At 37.6% G+C, this 19213-nt stretch overlaps 1 protein-coding gene across 1 annotated transcript in view; it reads left to right on the forward strand.

Moving 5' to 3' along the window:
- PTPN20 (protein tyrosine phosphatase non-receptor type 20) overlaps positions 1-19213 on the forward strand; it is a 21781-nt gene continuing 2568 nt past the window's right edge. The window contains exons 1-12 of the mRNA XM_075504940.1: positions 1-29; positions 1929-2015; positions 2455-2519; positions 4056-4217; positions 5092-5263; positions 7130-7209; positions 9304-9389; positions 11167-11282; positions 13973-14121; positions 15842-15932; positions 17048-17382; positions 18885-19100. Coding sequence (XP_075361055.1) covers positions 5188-5263; positions 7130-7209; positions 9304-9389; positions 11167-11282; positions 13973-14121; positions 15842-15932; positions 17048-17382; positions 18885-19100 — 1149 coding nt within the window. The 5' untranslated portion in view covers positions 1-29; positions 1929-2015; positions 2455-2519; positions 4056-4217; positions 5092-5187. The remainder of the gene's footprint in view (positions 30-1928; positions 2016-2454; positions 2520-4055; positions 4218-5091; positions 5264-7129; positions 7210-9303; positions 9390-11166; positions 11283-13972; positions 14122-15841; positions 15933-17047; positions 17383-18884; positions 19101-19213) is intronic.

The raw sequence follows: 19213 nt of genomic DNA on the forward strand, positions 1-19213 counted from the left end.
TCCAGTGGTTCCTATAGAGCAGGAAAATAGTAAGTAAGGCTAATATTTTTGTTTTTCAGTTCAAAACTTGCTTCTGATTTTGGAAATAAGCATAAGGTATTGATTCATTGCATTTAAAAAGTTATTAACAGATTGTAACTTGGCATTCAGTATTTCTGCTATGGCCATTCTAAGAGTCTGAAGAAAATTTGGTAGCTATTTAAAGGTAGAAATAAGATGTATAGTTCTCTGTAAAAAAATCATTTTTTCTATTTTGCATAGACAGTTTCTACTTTTTAAATTTGTTGTTATTAAATGGGAATTTTACATGGTCATATTTCAACCTCTGTTTTGATTGAAACTATTCTCTAAGGGGTTTTCCAGCACTTTTTGAGCCACTATATAATATGAGCCACTACTTCATCATCTAGACCAACTTTTTGAACTGTTATCAATAAATCTATAGAAAATCAGAAACAGGCAGCACCAATATCCCTCAGTTAATATAAAAGCATTCCTATCGGGGGACGATATTTAATACTATAACTGACACAAAACTCCAGTAATCATCTGCACTACAAAGATTTGACCAGAGTTGGTCTAGCAGTAGAAGGAGTCTCAGCAAGCAGAGGTTGCATCTGCACCATCAGGTGGAAGGATAGATATCATCACATCTACGTCACTGAGTAGAAAGTGTGTTAGCTATGCAAGCAATACTTTCCAGTGTACATTTGGCTGGAATGTTAAGTCAGGCCTAACCACAGTTTCATTTACCTGACTGGATATCTGATTTTTTTAATCATGCAAAGACGACCTGAAAAAGTAACCGTGGACCAGAATTGCTCATATACCTACACTTATCTGAATACTAGCATATGGCTACCTGAAGAAATTATTCCAGGTCAAGCTAGCTACAGATTTCTTACTCTACAACAACTAGCTATGTGTTTGTTTTTATAAATTGAAGCAGCTTATTTCACTTACTGAAGAACACATTTCCTTGAATTTACTCAAGACACAGATAAAGTTACGTGTACTCTCAGTTACTGTGGTATAACTAAAGCGTGGTAAATGCATATTCTGGTAGGACCTTGCTTACACATCCTTGCTCCATGAGCTTTGCAGATTCCAAGATTTCTCAAGACACCTTCAAAATAGGTTACCAGACCTGATCCACCTCTGATATAGATTTATGAACTCTACAATGGTACAGTTACCTGCCTCTCCTATAAAACAAGATTCTTCCCTTTCATAAGGCACTTAAAAAAAAAAATCTATAGTAATTGGGTACTTGGTGTTCTGTTTGCTATCATCTCTGATAGTTTTATAGATAAATCTATAATAATTTGCTATTAAGGAAGCAAGCCTTCATTTTATAGACTTAGTTACAAAAATGAATACTAAAATTGCAAATGGAACAGGGAGCTTTTTTTTCTTTTTGTTTTTTAACAACAGAACACTCATCCTTTGCTATAATTCATACATTAAGAGTATTTTGTGGAAGACAACTAAGATCACCAAGATATGATAAAGCAAAACCCCAAAACTGCAAAACTGGGGGTGGGTGGGTAGAGGTGGGAGTGTCAAGAAATGCACATTGTCTTCTTACATATCTGTCTCTGCAGACACTAACACACCCTGCTTCTTCCTCTGCCTGATCATTGCCACGTGTCTAGAATGACTCAGTCGGATCTCTAATTGTTGTTACAGTTTTAAAAATAGCATTGACTGAGATGCAATATCTCTGCAATTCATGACAGAATTGTTTATATTGCTGTGCAAATTGGCAAACTTAATCATGCAGTAGTAACTGTCTCAAACTGTCTCATACAGTATCAATATTGGATATTGATGCTTTGTTTAATAATTAAGTGCAAAGTTTACATTCCCTTGTGTATATGAAAGTTAGCAGGAGGCCTGTCAGAACAAACTTACATGTATGCTTTTAGGGCCACCTGCTGAGACAGAGAAAGCCAATATTTCTTTCTCAAACGAAAACCTGAATTCCCAAGAACAGCATCTGCTGCATCAACATGGTAAGGAACTTTGTATTTTTCAATTAGGGTTTGTAAAATTTTGTGCCCTCTCTTTGAAAGAAAGTAAGTCTGTAGGTGGTACTGGCAGCACCTGGGAAAGATTAATTCTTCATAAACAAAACTGCCTCCTTCAGAGTTTCAGAGAACATTTATACATTACCTGTTGTCCATCTGGTGTCTCTGACCCTGTAAAATGCAGCTTTTAAAGCTTATTTTGGAACCTGCTCACTGGGAGGTAAAAAGTCTCACAGGGATAATGCGCAGAAGGCTCAGTTCACAGTTCAGGAGTGTAAACTCACATAAGTCCACAGGACTTTTTTTGTATTTTACATGTGAAATATAAAATGTTTTATTATGTCTCTAAATATGATTTTGAGTATTATACTATAGAACATTTTACCAGTACAACCATGTAAAAATTGTTGCTGCTTTTTCACAGAGAAACATTTGGAGGAAACAAACTGTAGTGCTCAGCAAAACACTCCCGATTCTCCAGAATGTAAGGTAAGTGACAACTTTATCAAGTGTGAGACAGTCCATCAAGTGAAGTGAGCTATAAGGAGTGAGATTTTTTTCAATAGTGGTATTTAATGTATTTGCTTCCTCTCCAGTTTCTTTGAAAATGTGAATATAATGTTGGAGAGTGTACTGTGAAGTGTTGAATTGCTTCAGCGCTCATGGACTAGAATGCGCTGAGCACTTCCTGGGCTCAGACTCTTCTGTTGTGGTTTTTCAATGCATAATATCACGATTTTACCTGCTTGGTAATATAAGCACAACTCATATGATATAGCCCCTCCATTAGGTCTTCATAGTACTCTTAACAGCTTGCAAGATTAATCCTTAGCTTAGAAAGAAGGTAGCACAGGAAAAAGATACAGAACGTCACAACATGGGATGTTGGGGAAAATAAGTCTAATTGTAATCGTGAAGCATTTTCCACAATAACCTTTGAAACCTGAGATTAATATGTTTCATTCTGAAAGTCTCAGATGGGGCATTTGAAAAGAGGGTAAAATTACTCCGTATATTTGGAGTATTATGCAGCATTGACATAAACCATAACAGTTTGAAGTAATGCCAAGAGTAATGCCATTTTTGAAATGATGAATTCCTAAAATACACAGGTGTGTTCTTTGAAAAAAAGAAGTCACTTCCATGCTCAACATGCAACGCTTCAAAATTCTTACAAGTCCAAACATCACTTCTGTTTGTACAAATGTGTGGAAAATAATGTTACTTGGAATTGAAATTACCCACATTGGGACTGATATTTCATGGGAATAGATTTACTAGTTTTCTCTTGATTATGGTTTGCAGAAAAGGGCTGTCTCATGTTAAAATTAGACCTCCAACCTGGCAGAAAAATTGGAACAATTTTCTCACTTTTGATTAAGTCATCACTATTACTGCTTTTTCCGCACCATTTAATACATGATGGTTTATCTGTTCGACTTGCTAAAACAATTTCTGAGGATGATATTTACAACATTGGAACTAGTCATGCTGCGTGTCATAAACATTTCTAGGTTGTTGCTATCTCTGACATAATACTTGACCCTAAAAAAGCAGCTGATTTTAAAACTGAATGAAGCGCTAAAGCCAGACAGATGGGTATGTTGGGGTTGCAAGATTAAGATTTTCATTATAGAACAATAAAAGAATGGAGTATGTACTGCGTTACTGTCATGCTGGAGATAAGAGTGACTTGTTTGTCAATGAAGGTGATATATTTGATATATTATAAAAGGATTTTAAAAGTACATGTTTCCTCGCTCTTATGAGGTTATCTTCCCCTCCAGCAATTATTAAAAAAGATTGTGGAAGTAAGTATGTACTATTTTCATTCTGATACATACATGCAGCTGCTATGTTAATCACTGGAAGCTCTATACACCTATTCAAGAGGAGGATATATCCCATAATCTACATCAGCCAGTGAGGACTGTGAAGCAGAATGGGATTTTTTGGTATTAAAAATGCAAACAAAACACAGCCCTGAATAAACTCTGCTTTAGACTGCATCCTTTTCTATTGTAGGACTTCATTATTAAGATTGAGCTGGAAAAAGCAGAAAATGGAAGCCTAGGATTTGCACTGGTAGGTGGAAGAAATGGCAGGGCTATCCTAATAAAAGCTATCAGCCCGGACAGCATTGCAGATCTAGATGGGAGGCTTCAGGTTGGTGACATCCTACTTAAGGTAACGCTTGTTCTTCATTGTTTTGGCCTACATTTTCTCTAGTTACTCTATAATGAGCATTCTGTTCACTATAAAGGTTGTGCAGACTGGAAATCTGAGGCTGCTTGGCACAGTAACACATAGAAGATGGTGCCCCTCGGCTCCTGGGGGTCAGAGGGCTGTTCTGGCTCCCCCACACCCCCCTTGCCTAGAGTTCAGCCTCCTGGGGGACTGGGCCCCTCTACAGCTGGAAGGTGGCTGTTGGGCACTCCAGCAGAGAATAGCAGGGCAAGTGGCAAAGTGCAACTGCTCCATAGTGTAACTGTGCCCAGTGAGGATCGCATGTGAAAAAAATCAGGGAAACAAGAGTTAACTGACCAAGCGTGCATATAACAGCTAACTAGGAGGATACTGGGAGGAACCTGTCATTGGTGCCAGTTAGGTATTATAAAGACAAGCAAAAAGCACTGGAATTAGAGCTTTTGAATCTTTGCTTAAAATTTTACTATCTTAGCCACCTTTTAACATAAATCATCTTTTTTTTTTTTTACCCCAAATTATTCCCCACCTCCCTCCAGGAGTATCAATATTTTTGTTTGCTTTTCTATTTTTCATTTACTTCTATGTCTCCTCCATCTTCCATCTGAAAAGGGTGCGAAACAATGCTCTCTTAGTGTCTCAGAAGAGATGCAGAGTATACTTTTGTGGTGTACTGCTAGCAGTCATGGTATAAAGAAGTGGAGAGGGGAGGATCAAGCAAGTTACTAAAATGGGAGGGGATGAGGACACATGAAGTGCAAAGAAGCTATATAAAGATTGCTCAGTACTGGGATACATGATTAGAAAAAGGTTTCTGTTACAGGAATCTGGAAGTACAGATCATTGTCTTTTTCAGGTGAATGAGACTTTTGTGTCTGGTCTGCCACGCCAAACAGTTATAGATCTGCTGCGCAAGGCTCAAGGCACTGTTCAACTCACTGTCTGCCGAAGCATGGCTTTGCATTGGGCTTATTCAGGCAATCAGAGCAGCAGTATACCTTCCCCCCCAAACGCAAAAGCAGAGCCTGGTAAGCAGTCACATCCACTAGTGCATGATACAAGTGGGGTTATGTGTTGCCTGATTTCAACTTTCCTATTAGCAAAACAATTCAATATTACTAACTTTACAGCTCCTCCTGATTCATAGCCATAGATACAAACACATTCTTCAACCCGATCCACAGCTCTGCCTAAGCTACTTAAGCTATAGGACCACATGGAAGGAATGCCCAAGGGTGATTTTTTAAGTCTAGTAACAGTGGAAGCAAAGCTGCAAGACCCTCAAAGATGCTTTAACTCAGCATATGTTTTTAAGTCATGAAGGTTCCTGGTCTGTGCTGATTTTACCCAATTTTATACAACTCACTGATGGAATCACAGCCAATTACTGACCCAGCTGCTAAAATACATTTCCCACAAACTTCACATCCCAGCACTCCTACCTTATCTCTTGGAAGCACTACACCTCTCGTTCTGCCTGGCAGACAGCTCCTCTCCATTCTGTGCTTGTTCATGTTCAAATCCAGAAGCCTCTGCTCCCAGGTTGATTGCTATTAATTTGAGAACACACCCACCTGCATAAGGCAGCACTTGAAGAGCTGACTAACTCTAATAGAAGAAACTTGTGCTGCAGGCTCTGCTTTACTGAATACTCAAAATTTAAATACTAATTAAAGCTTGGAGCAGAAGCAAGGGTATACTATTAGCAATAGATTATGGGTTTATATTCGTCAATTTTCTATTTCTTTGAGCACTGAAATGTTTCCTATAATGGGGAGAAACTTCAATGAGAAGAATACAGAATTCCTCCTTATTATACCTTCTGGTCTGCGGCTTACAAATTGGAGGCTTTGTTTCAAATCTTCTGAGGCAAGAAGCCACTGCCGTTGCTATTTGCTTTCTCCCCAGCTGACTAAGGAGAGATGCAGAGCTGACTGGGGGTTTCGGACATATTTTACAGCAAACATTTATGCATCTAGTCAGCTTTACTGAAGCAAACTTACCTGCATAGGTATTTGAGGCAATTCTGCTGTTAGGCAGCAGCTGCCTCTAGGGTTTAGGGATCTCAGTTTTTTCAGTAGCTATTAGACTGAACCTAATCCTTTTGAACTCCCAGCCTGTGTCATAAGCACTGGACACTCCTTCACTTACTGTAAGCTACCCTATGTGTTTCAAGAGCAAAGTTTTCCCCCAAGGACGAGAAAACTATGCTCAGCACTGGCCTGGAAGGAGGATGTTCACTGCTCCATCTCTATTCTAGTTTAATTTTGGGGGTTAATGCTACAAAAAAAAATTGGAAGGATAGCCACTTAAAAAAAGGCTGATTGAAGCTCTTGCCTTGTTAAGGGCTGTGGAAATAATTCCCATTCACTTCAATGAGACTAGCCTTTTCTCCAGTTCTGCAAATTTACGGAACTAGCTGTGGGGACGTTTATTTGCATCTCACATGACACTGGTGATTTACACAGTTGCTGGAATGCTTGAACTGTTTTCCTGGACCAGCAAAACCCAATGGTATTATAGAATCACTGGCATCAAAGTTTATCTATGGTATTTGTCCCTTAGCACTGCAAAGGAATGGGCTGGGTTAGGGAGGGCAGATTTAAATTCTGTTTCAGGTTTTTTATAACTGCTAATTGACACAGGGATCTACTTCAGTGTATCTTCTGGCAACCTGAATTATGCTGGCTTCTTCAGTGGTGATATATGGCATTTGTGCTGTACTAACCCTCTCAGAGCATCCATGAAAGGGATATTCCACGCCAGTTTCTGGCACTGTACCTCAGTGCCTCTTCCAAGATCAAAGTCCTCTGGTTTGGGTGGCACAGAAGAAATGGATCTATATTTTCATGCTTTATAGGCATTTTACTTTGATTTTGTTTTCTGGTATTCAGACAGTGCTGAGGGAAGCTTGCAAGCTCAGCCTGTTTTCACTTGCAAGGAAGAAGAAGAATCCAAGCAGATGTGCACCAAGGTAAAATCTGAATCAGGCTTCTAGACATTATCAGGCAATGTACTCGTGTGTTTGTTGACAAAATGGGCTTGCTGCAATGCAGGCAAGAACCACACCTTCTTAATGAAAAAAGATTAATGTGAGGGAAGTGTGCTGCAATGACTGGAACTGCTAACATTTGAATGAGTCAGGGGATTCCACTGAGATAAGACCATATGATTAGTATAAGATATATGCTAAAAGGGTGGGGGGAAGGAAGGTTGCATATGCAAGTCTAGTTCTCATGCTTTATAATATTGGAATTAATGATTTATTAATTTTACCATTCTTCCAGTATTTTAAAACAATATACTTTAAAAGATTTCTATTCAACTGTCTTCCATTAATATTCATAACTCCAAGGCACCAAAACTTCTTCAAACATGGTTATGTTTTTGAATCTTAGTAAGTCCTGCAAGACGTTCCACATCACATTTTACAGCATCTATTATTTCTAAGTTTATAACTGTAAAACCTCTCCTCAGAAAATGTGATAAATACAGGTCGTCTTATCCTCCAGAACAAATTAAAAAACCAAACCCTGCCTCAACCAATATAATCAAACTAGAAAAAGGAAAATGGAAGAAATCCTTGACATGAATAAACTGAGAAAGCCTTGAAGAGGAATTTGTTTGAGGAAGTTTTAAGTACACTGTTGGAATGGATGTTGGAACTAAACTGTTAGAGATTGGTGAAATGTAATATCAAAACAAGGTCATGTCCATGATCTGACAAAGAAGTACACCCAAGAAATAATATCAATGAGAAGTAATAGATAGTACTAAGGTTACAGGTTCCATATTAGATCTCTGAGTTAGCAAGGTATTAAGGCACACTTTTAGTTTTAAGCATGTGGTTAAGTCTATCTAGTTCAGCACAGCACCTGCCTAACTTTAAGCACATGCTAAATTTTTTTGCTGAATTGGTTCCATTAACTCTCTCTTCTTCATTATTTCCAGCTTGCCTTTAGCTGTCTCCTATGAACAGAAACTATTTACGCTTTACTTTATAGAGCACAGCTGCCATCTACTCTGAAGATGTAGACTTTGAAACTGACAAGCTACTGAAAAAAACAGATGCAAAAAAGCAGCAGTAAAATACCTTTCCTTGGCAAACAGAAAACAAAAATCCATATAGCATTCTCCAGTCAGTGTAGTCAGTAGGTGCAGAAACTGGGTAAATGAATTCATGGTTAAATAGTCAGCCACGAATTCCCCTATTTTAATGGGGAAATACAAGCACAAAAGTAAGAAAATACAGTATAAGTGGCAGCTACCATTAAGATTCTGTGGGGCATTCAGTAGTTTATACTGTGTAACATGCCAGGGTGGTTTCTGAGTGCATGTGGAATATTAAGCAGGGAAAGAGGAAGAAACACCACTCTTAAGTAAAATCTAAATCATTATCTGTCAACTGTTACAACTGAGGAGCCACTTCCACATACTAACTAACGGCAGATGCCCTGCATCATTATTTAAATGCAGGACCCAGTTATCATTCTCTAGGACGGAAAAACAGCCACCAATACTATTGCTTCTACTGTGTATGGAGGGCGATCAAGGGTCTGCCTTCCCTGTTAGTTGAGTGCTTCTTCGCAGAGCAGCTGCACCCTGCTTCTAACAGCTGGCATCGTTGTGTCTGAGATAAAAAAAGGAAATTATTACCAACAATTCCAACTCAGACACTGGTGCTTTCTGCTGCCAAGAGCTGGGAGGTGAAGAGTAGAGTGTGACTCGTGATTCCTGTGATTGCATTTTCTGTATGAGATCAGAGAGGATATAACTAACATCAACCTTTTCAAAGTTTAGTCATGCATGCTAATTTTGTCTGAAGACTGTATTGTTATGAAACTCACAAATACAGCTGATGTAGCTTTTTAATCCTAGTAGATACTGCAATGCTGAGTCGAAGTTATTACTTCCTTCTGAAAATGGAAACTATTCTATTCTTCCTTTCCTTCTTGAATGAAGGAGACATTTTTTTCAGATATAAAAAAGATTGTTGATGAAAGTAACTATATTCTTGATGTTTCTGTGTACTGATTTTTCACAGCTTTTTCTTATTTTAAACCTGCAGGATTCAGAAAGTATACACAATTCCCCTCTGCAAGGTCAGCTGGCTGGACAAGACTATAAGGATATCATCAGTAACATTTCAGACAGGTAAGTGTTTCAAATGCAGGAAAATTATTAAAATAACTAGCATTGATAGTTTATTCTTACATTTCCAGAGCTGTCCTAATATGGTATGCAAATGCACTCATGTGTCCCAAGTGATAGTAATACAGTGCTATTGGAATGCAGCTCCATCTGCAGTGAGTTTCTAAACAGCTTCCACACAACTACTAAGACAGATGAAACAGAAGCTTCTAGGTGTAACAGTTCATGCAGACGTGCCTAAGCTAGCTTTAGCCTTTCTAGCTGAGAAGGAGAGAGAACAGTGGTAGCACTATCGCATTGACGTGGGCAGAGTCCCTGGGGGTGTTACTAAGTGTTCCAAGCAGGTCTTGCAGCCTGGGCTGGACCCTGTGCTACTATGGCTGTAGTGATACAGATGTTGAACTCCAGACGTCTGGGTGTCAAGAGAATTTGAGGATGTTAGTCCAAAGAAAGTACATGGTACAAGAGAAGAATTTTACTTCAAATTTTAAATCTACAGTACAATGGGAAAACAAAGAATAATGGAGTGTTGATAAGACATGGGCAGTTTTGTCTATTACAATGATGCAGAATATATGAAATATGATTATTTTCTTTATCACTTATAACCCACATAAATGGAAAAAAGAACTAAATGTTTACATTTAAAACTTAAAATTTTGTAAGAACAGTACTTGGCTAATCAATTAGGGATGAAAATCTTCCCTAACTTACCTGCTTGCAGCGATAAAGTTTGAAAGAAGCTTTGAGAGAATCTGCAAGTGAGAACATCCATGTGAACATAGGCTCAGTGCCACTTGCTATTATCTCATTGCTAATATAACATTATCTTGTGATATATGAGGTAATCAGGTGTGATTACTATTAAATTATCTTGCTCTGTGTGCAAAACACATAAATGCATCTATGGCTAATACAAAGTTATCTTATCATATATAGGGATAACAAGTATCTTTTCTGGTTGTTTTGCAAATAGGATGGTTTTCTGGCCCCTGTCCTGTAATCTGAATCTTTTTACTACCAGTATTTTCTAGTATTTCTATTTTCTACTTGCAAAAGCTTTGTGTAACTTGAACATGCTACAGCCTGCAATGGTTACCGATATTTGCAAAGCTGCTACTTATTATCTTATTCTCCCACTTAAGTGTATCTTTTACTATTTCTAACATTATGTATTATGATCATACATAGGATAGGATAATGTAAGACTATGATACGCTTAGGCCTACTAACATAGTTAAATGTTAGGTCTGAGGGTTTCGGAGTTAGCCAGTAGAGGAATATTTGACCCAGTCCGCACACATTATAGTTGTATTCTGGATTGCAGGCATATCTTCTACCTAAAACATATTTAAGTACTCTAAAATCTTCTAAATACTCTAGGAAACAGTAACAAGCAAAGCCTATTTAGCTATGATTGCCTAACAACTCAAAAATGTCATACATGAAAAATTGTCTATAACTGTGACAAACCTTATTTTCAATCATTTTATGGGCAGCTTTTTATGTAAAGCATGTTCTTATCTCTTTGAAAAAATAAAATACCATATACAGATAATAGCGTTTTTCACTAGATATATCTGCAAACACTACTCCAGACAAAATGCTACTATTACTCCTTGAACATATGTTCTTCAGAGTTCACACTAATTCTTGAAAATAATTGCTCAAGAAAGTTAAAAGTGACCGAAACCAGATTAAAACCAAAACCTTTGTACAGTTCAGATTATCAAAGCTTCTGCCGCTTCCATAAGACCATTCCACTAATGCTGTTTTGCAGGTCACAGAAATACGCAGAATGTGAAGGCTGCAGAAGAGAGAGTCAGCAGTCTGAGTCAGACAGCTGGAACAATGAAGATGATGATATGCCCCACAGGATTTCTGTTCTACCTAGAAGTAACCATGCAAAAACTTCTCTTGTTTCTTTAACATTATAGGCCAGCTCCTCCATATATGTACAGTGAGAACAACACTAATCCCTTGTATACAAGCTAAGAATTTGCTCTTTGTGTCTCAAAGACCAGGGCACTCATGACACAATTTTTACCATTGATACATATGAAGGCCATCAAACCTTTGCAACGTCCACAAGAAGGCGGCCTACATCAGGGTCTCAGCAACTCTTTTGGAGAACTGCTAGAAGGCAGGAGAACATGAGTCTGAATGTAGTTAACTGAACCGAGGGAGGGCAGCTCTGCTGGCCGTCACCCACTCGCCACTGCTCTGAGCACCTCTGCTTTCGAACTCCAGTTTCAAAAGGATGAGCAACTTTTTAGTTTTATTTTTTGTGGGGGTTGTTTTGTGTCTTTTGTTTTGGTTTTTGATTGGGATTTTTTTTTTCCCTAATGTTATATATCATGTCCTTCCCCAAAGGAAAATCTCTGAATACCTTGATTATACTCAATTGGGTATACAAACTGAGAAAATAAGAGGAAAAGGAAGTTGTTGAATTAATTGGAGCAACATCATGACATTTGTTCAAATCATGCACTATTGGATAATGCAAAGAAATGACACATTGGCTCAGTGGCTGAAGGAAAAAAAAAAGAACATTGCAATTTCAGAAGCAAACTTGTGGGAGCTTCCCAGTGCATAATTAAAAAACCGAAATTCTTAGTTTGTCCCAAAATGAATAAAATGAAAGCAGATGGTTTATCTTACTGACTGGATGTAGTAGAAAGCCTTTTTCTTATATGAAAGGCAATGACAAAGAAGGCTTTGAGAACTAATGGAACAAATTCCAGGAACATACTACAAAATGTTCTTGTTATCACTGCATGCAATAGGTTTTTGAAATCATTCTCCTCTCTCCCTTACTGCTCCCATACAACTCCTTAAAAAAAGTAAATGAAAGCTTACACAAAAATGTAGAATGAAAGGGTCAAATTCTACCTGAATGCTTTGTTCCCAGAATCACCAAATTTCACTTCATATAATAACTTCATTAAAACCTCTAGAACTGATGTGCTTAAACACATACTGAAACACTTTCACAGCTCAGGTGCTAAAGCCGCTCTACTATCAGAAGACAGTTTACAGAAGGAATCTGCCTAGTTGTTCCTAGAGGAAATTAAGCTGCTTCTGCCCCAAACAAGAATAATTTGTGAAAGGAATCATACTGAGGATGCTGCAGTATCCCACAGATTCTCTGAAATACAGGTCTCTCCCTGCTTCTTCTTGCTCTGTAGAAGCAACGAATTACTGATGGCTTTTATCAGAAGTAAACCACAGTTATCTCCCTCACACTACCAAGCTGTGCTGGCTAGAAAACAGAAAATTATAACCAATCTATCCTCTACTACCTGCTCAAAGTTTGGGGTTTTTATTCCACTTGATCTGGAAGGAAAGAGAGGTGTATGGGAAACAGCGCACTGTCTAGAGCAGGGGATCTGTCTTCACTGGCACTCTCAACTAGTTAATAGAAACACCTTCACATCTGTGAGGGTTAGAGAACAGAACGTGAACAGAAAGTGTCTGTATATTTATACATACTTATATACATATATTTAATTATATGTTATTATACTATATATTATAATTATGTGTTATTATACTATGTACTATATATTATACTATATACAATGTATACCTTATACATTAATATCAGATAGTGTCTTAGAAGCTCAGGCAAGGCAAGTGCAAGTTGTAGCCCAAGACAAAAACATAGCAAGCACAACACTTTTGTAATGGATATTAGTTAAGAGTAGCATGATATCTTACAAGAGGAAAACAGAGCATTGCTTCTTGTGTTCAGCCTGCAACAAACCTGTGGAACAGATCACCAGGTTTTCTTCGAGACAGTGGTGTGTTATTCTTTGCCAACAGTAGCCTATGACTAAAAGGACAAATTCCATAATTCCTCTGTCTCAAACCACTATTTCTTACCAAAGAAGCTACTGTTTTTACTCTACATGGTAAAAAAAGTTTTTCAATTGCTCCAGTAGAGTAGTGGTCTTTCTGGAGATATAAATGTTTATCCATCTTCTTAATCTGTCAAGTTTTGGATCAGAACATATATTTCAGGATGAGCTAATAAGTAAAACTGAATCCTGATGATGGTGCATCAAAGATACTTCACATCTCGTTCTTGAAGGGGAGTGTGAGGTAAGATGAAAAGAACAGAAGATATTTTCTTACTTCAGGGAGGAAGAATTTGCAGTGATTATTCCTAGCAGTGGTGTGTGGCAATACTAATTTTCAGGAAAATGTTGGAAACATGAAGATGATTCCTTGTGAAGATGTGGCCAGGGTCTCCTATACCAATATAAACTAGCATTAAAATTTACAATTCTGCAAGAACAGTTTATTTAGAACAAACTGTATTTAGAAACTGTATGAGGCAATAAGTTGCAATAGTTGGATCTGCTTCCAAATTACACGAAATGTGCTGGTTGTATCCATGGTGCTGACTTATTCTTCTTTCTGCTGTGAATATAAGTAAGCCAAAAATATTTTTTCATATTGCACTTCCACAGTATGATCATCGAAATGTACTTAAGTACTGCAGCCTCCTAGTCTTTAAAGCCAAGACTTTGCACTATGAACAATAATCATTAAAAACCCTTTCTTTTTTTATTGATATATAGGCAGAACCTTTGCTTCTGGAGATGAACTTACTCAGTTAATTAACTATAAACCATCACTGACTGGAGTAGGTCCAAGAACTGGCATCACAGGTCTTACTCGACGCCTTCAGTTGCAGATTAAGAATCAAGAGGTGTTAAAGGAGTTTATGGTAAAGTGTGATACCTTTTTAAGATCTGAGTGTTTAGCAGAGCTAAGAAAGTGACTTTTAGCAGCCTTCTGCATATTGTATGGGAGATCCACTTGTATATCTTTACTGACTCCACTTTCTCAGAGAATTATTCCAGCCAGAATGGGGCTCCTACTCTGCTCTGTTTGGGTGATGCTACAGTATTTGGATCTCTCTTTTTCCACACAGGTCAGGCTTACACTGTTTCCTGTCCAAAGACGCTGCCCACATGGAATGAAAAATAAATAATACACAAAAGTAGAGTATGAATCACTTTTTCCTAGACTGACTTCTTCCTATTACCCCCTCAGCTCTGCTGAACATCTGCCTAAGAACTATTCTAGAGGCTGCATTAAAGCAAGACATCCATGCTGCTAGGGATTCACTAGTGTTGAAACACTTAGCTGATGAAAGGAAAATGTTTCACACAATGCTCCAGTGATCCATGGAACTCATTGCCACAAAATGCTATTAAGGTCAGGAACTTTGTGAAATTAAAAAGAGAAAGTAACATACTTCCATAGATAATGAAAACACATAATTACATCCGATGGCATATAAATCATTAAAAAGTGTAAAATTAGAAAAGCATATAAAACTTCTTATTTCAGGATATAAATAGAGTACTCAGTTATCAGCAAACTCCCAAAGGACAGATTATTTCATAACTCTTCAACACAGTACTGGAATTTCCTTTAAAGGATGTACTCATCACCAGTGAAAAAGGTTGCTACCACTTTTCCATTGTAATTACAGCATTATTAGTTTCTTTCACTTGCCTTTATATCTCTGACTTTCTGGGTACAAAATCCCACAGGCTCAAGTGTATGGGATTTGCTGACTTGCCCTGAAGGCTCAAGGGCATATATTAATTTCCATTCATTCAGTTCCATGACTGATGTAGGCATGGCAGACAATGAGTATTATACTGTCACGCGTCTGCACAGAAAACATAAAGATCTAATAGGGAAAGCACTGGTTACCAAAGCCAATGGATATTTTATCTGAGTAAAAGCTGTAGTAACTGATGAAGATGTCAGAGAACTGTCATGTATTTCAGTCCATATACACTGTATAGTGGCGTAATGTGATGGTTGAGCATTGTGCAATGCATACCAAAGAGATAAAAGAATAAAGAAAAGTGAAGGTAACTCAAAACTGTAAATGAAATTAACTTGCACATTCCTGCTTCCAGCTACCCTGCATTCTGTTCCCCTAAATCTGCTATGAAGTACTTAGAACCATATGATTTGCACTTAACATCATTGATGCTGTTCCCTATGTCCATCACTTTCTCTGTCACTGAAAAGTATTCACTGACATTCACTACCTGTTAACAGTGCAATAGTTGGTGCTTCATCAGTATGTTATCAATTATGAATGCTGACATTTGGCCAAGACACTATTCCAAACATCTATTTTACAGCAATATACAACAGGGATCTGTAATGACAGAGGCTGAGGATGTGGGTTGGAAATCTCAATTGAAAACCCCAGAAATTTTGTGCAGGCTGAAGAAAATACAAAGCAATTGAATTCCTTGCCTAAAAGTTTAGAGAATGATGTACTGATTCTCTTCTGTGAGAAGTCTATTTGCCAGTCTTGGGTCACGTATAGCAGTAAAGTTTGCTCACACTGACTCTGTAAAGGTTGTCTGTAAAGGATGTGAACAACATGGATTGACTATTTCTCTTTGACCTAGGCTTTAGAACATATGAAACCAACAGATGACTGCAGAACTGGCAAAGCACCAGAAAACCAGCATAAAAACAGATACCGAGATATTCTTCCATGTAAGTATGCGTAGTAATGAGAACATACATTCAGTGAACAAAGACATCGGAAAACAGAAAAACAGCTATAACAATGAGATGTAGCAGGCAAAGCCCGCCACATCCTTAGTCACGGAAAGCTCCACTAATAATGAAATGTGTTGAGATTTTTCCAAAAGAGGTAGAGTTCACGTAAGGATGTCTGCATTGCACAATATGTAATTTTCTGAAGTATCATCTTCCACAAGGCAGGACCTGGTCTGGTAGGGGGCCAGCTGTCTTTGTGTTTCCTTCCCTCTTTCTCAGAGATATTGATCTACTACATTTCTGTGGGCAAGTGTAACTTGAACTATAATAGCAGTTCTTTAAATCTATTTAAATGTACAGCTACATCTACTGCTGGTGACATAGTGGGATTCTGAAAAGTACAGTGGAAATCATGGAGTTATGTAGCTCTTGGAAAGACAAAGATTCTTTCAGAAGTATTTGAAAGCATAATATCCAACCAGAGCTTTCAGCTGCTCAGCTCTGATCTGAGTCAGAAACAAGTTTCATCACTGATGAGAAGTCATTTTAGAAGGAAGATTTGAGTCCAAGAGCTGAATGACTGCTGTTAACAGGGATTTCCAAAAAATAATGTACTGCCCAATGATTCCCTGAAAGGTATCATGACAGAAGGAGAACACTTTCTGTCTTTCTAAACTGCAGCAGCAGGACAACACATGCAAGATTTGTAGCACAGTTACATCTCTATATTAGTGATACAGTATACATTCTCAGAAGTTTCCCATTTTATAACATTAATATCCAGTGACAATGTTCCCATGCCATACATTAAAAGCAGTGTTGGGTACACCATTTTGAATTACTGCCAAAGAATTCTACAGTAATTAGAAGGCTTGTCAGAGTGTTACGCAAGTATCTTAAGAAAAATAAAGCTGCAGTGAACCGTACAATTTATCTGTGGGAATTCCTATTAGCAGTGATTAATATTAGTGCTATTAGCCAAATGTATTCTAAAATCCAGAGGCATACTTTGCTCTAGAGGCTGAGGTTCCCCACCTCCTGAGTGCTAGAGACGGTAGAACTCTGTTTCAGATCTACAGCTGAAATAGCAACTTTCTGTTTCTGTACAGATGATAAGACCCGAGTTCCTCTGGGAGAAAAGAATGGCTACATTAATGCAAGTTACATTAGAATGAAAGTTGGAGAAGAGGAACATTTCTATATTATAACCCAAGGGCCTCTGCCATCCACTATGGCTGATTTCTGGCAAATGGTCTGGGAGAGTGAATCAGATGTGATTGCCATGATGACAAAAGAAGTGGAGCTAGGGCGAGTCAAATGTCATCGATACTGGCCTGAACCTCCCCACGACTCTATAGATCTGGCTAATTTCCATCTCAAGCTAGACAGTTACCAGATTCTGGAATACTTCATAATTAGAACAATGGAAATGATCAACAAGCAGGTAAGTTGAGTATACTTAATACTTTCATATATGATTAAATTGCTTAGGTATTTTACATGAATAAATACTAATATTATTGTTTGCTTCTTCCATAACATTTGCTCAGTATTTTTTAGGACTGTAAAAATCTGATTAACGGGCATGAAATTAGGGTTAACGAGATGCTGCTTCTTTGCTCATTGCACAAGCAATGGATCCAACATTACATACATTTGGACAAGAATGTCCAAAAATTAGGCCTTTAATAATCACAGAGATGGTGTGTTCAGTGTTTTGCAGAATTGCTTACTGTTCTCATGAAATTAAATCAGTAAGGGCTGCCAGAGTGGGTTCATATTCTGTAATGATGGCTGGAAGGAAAGAGGGAAGAAGGTGGTTTTCATCCTAGAATTTAGAACAAATGATACTTCTTTCATTCATGAAAAGACATGAATACACATGAAACTACAAATCTAGCAGTAAATTTTTAGAAATCTAACAAATACAAAATCCATGTCTAAGAACATGGAAATCGGGACAACTATAAGCCCATCAGTCTTGCCTCAATATTAAGTAAAGCTTTGCAAAAATTTCTGCAGGACATATTAATTAATGGAATAATTAAAAGATTCGGACTTGTGCCAGACTAACTTGGTGTCTTTTTCCATCCAGAAAACAATTTCTCTATATGAAGAAAACACAATTCACCTTATGTCACTGAGTTGAAGCATAGTGAAGCATTTGATATGAGTCTTCCCAAAAGATTATTAAGATGGGAAGATGGGCCATTATATGTGATTGTTTCAATGAACATGTTATATTTGCTATGTCTGTCTTGGACTGGTACCAAATTACTACAGAAAGCCACAGGTTTACTTCAGCAGAAATCCAGACATGCATTCAAATTCTTCTGATGGTAAAAATCCAGGTAGTTCTTTTGCATTCAGCTTAAAATGTTTTGGCAAACTGGCAACAAGATGTACTGTCCCAGGACCACTCAATTAATAATACTCTTTATTTTGTCTACATTATGATTATTCTTGTAAGCATGGTTTGTATGTTACGGTATCTAATCACAAATTGTTCTTTTATATCTGATGGCCAGAATAGCATTTATGATCTTACTATCATGGCTATCATATTACTACTCTTCTATTAGTATGGCTTAGTTCAGTTACAAAACCAATTTTTGTAAACAGTACTGGAATGTTCTAATTTAACAAATGTTTTTGTTTTTCCATTCTAACCACCAAATAAGATAACTGCATCCTTTTGGGGCAACAGAGTAACTTCAGTGTCTCATCAAAATTATATGAAGTGAATTTCCTAGGCCTCTGTCTTCTGAGTGCATTTCTGAAAACCTGAAGGAAACCTTAATAGGGTCAAGTATGAAAAGCTGAAGAATTGTAGGGTAGACAAACAATTGACTAAGAATGAGTCTGAAGGAAAATTTATCAGTGGAATTCCTTGAAAATCAGTCTTAGGACTGATCATTTTTAACATTTCTGGTCTTTCTCTTCCAGACAGAAGAGAAGCGCATTATAAATCATTTGCAGTTTACCACTTGGCCAGACCACAATACTCCCAAACTGGCTGAGCAGCTTGTAAAATTTATTTGTTACATGAGAAAAGCTCACAGTACAGGACCTATTGTTGCTCACTGCAGCACTGGCATTGGAAGAAGTGGAGTGTTGCTGTGTGTTGAAGTTCTGCTCAGCTATATAGAAAAAGATCTATGTGTAAGTATCAAACAGATCATCATTAAGTATTACAAATTCATACAGAGGTCAACAACATGTGGGGGTATCTTAGACCAGAGTAATTCCTGGTAGAACTCATCCTAACAAAATGG

The sequence above is a fragment of the Mycteria americana genome, chromosome 6, assembly GCF_035582795.1.
Source record: "Mycteria americana isolate JAX WOST 10 ecotype Jacksonville Zoo and Gardens chromosome 6, USCA_MyAme_1.0, whole genome shotgun sequence".
Taxonomy (NCBI): domain Eukaryota; kingdom Metazoa; phylum Chordata; class Aves; order Ciconiiformes; family Ciconiidae; genus Mycteria; species Mycteria americana.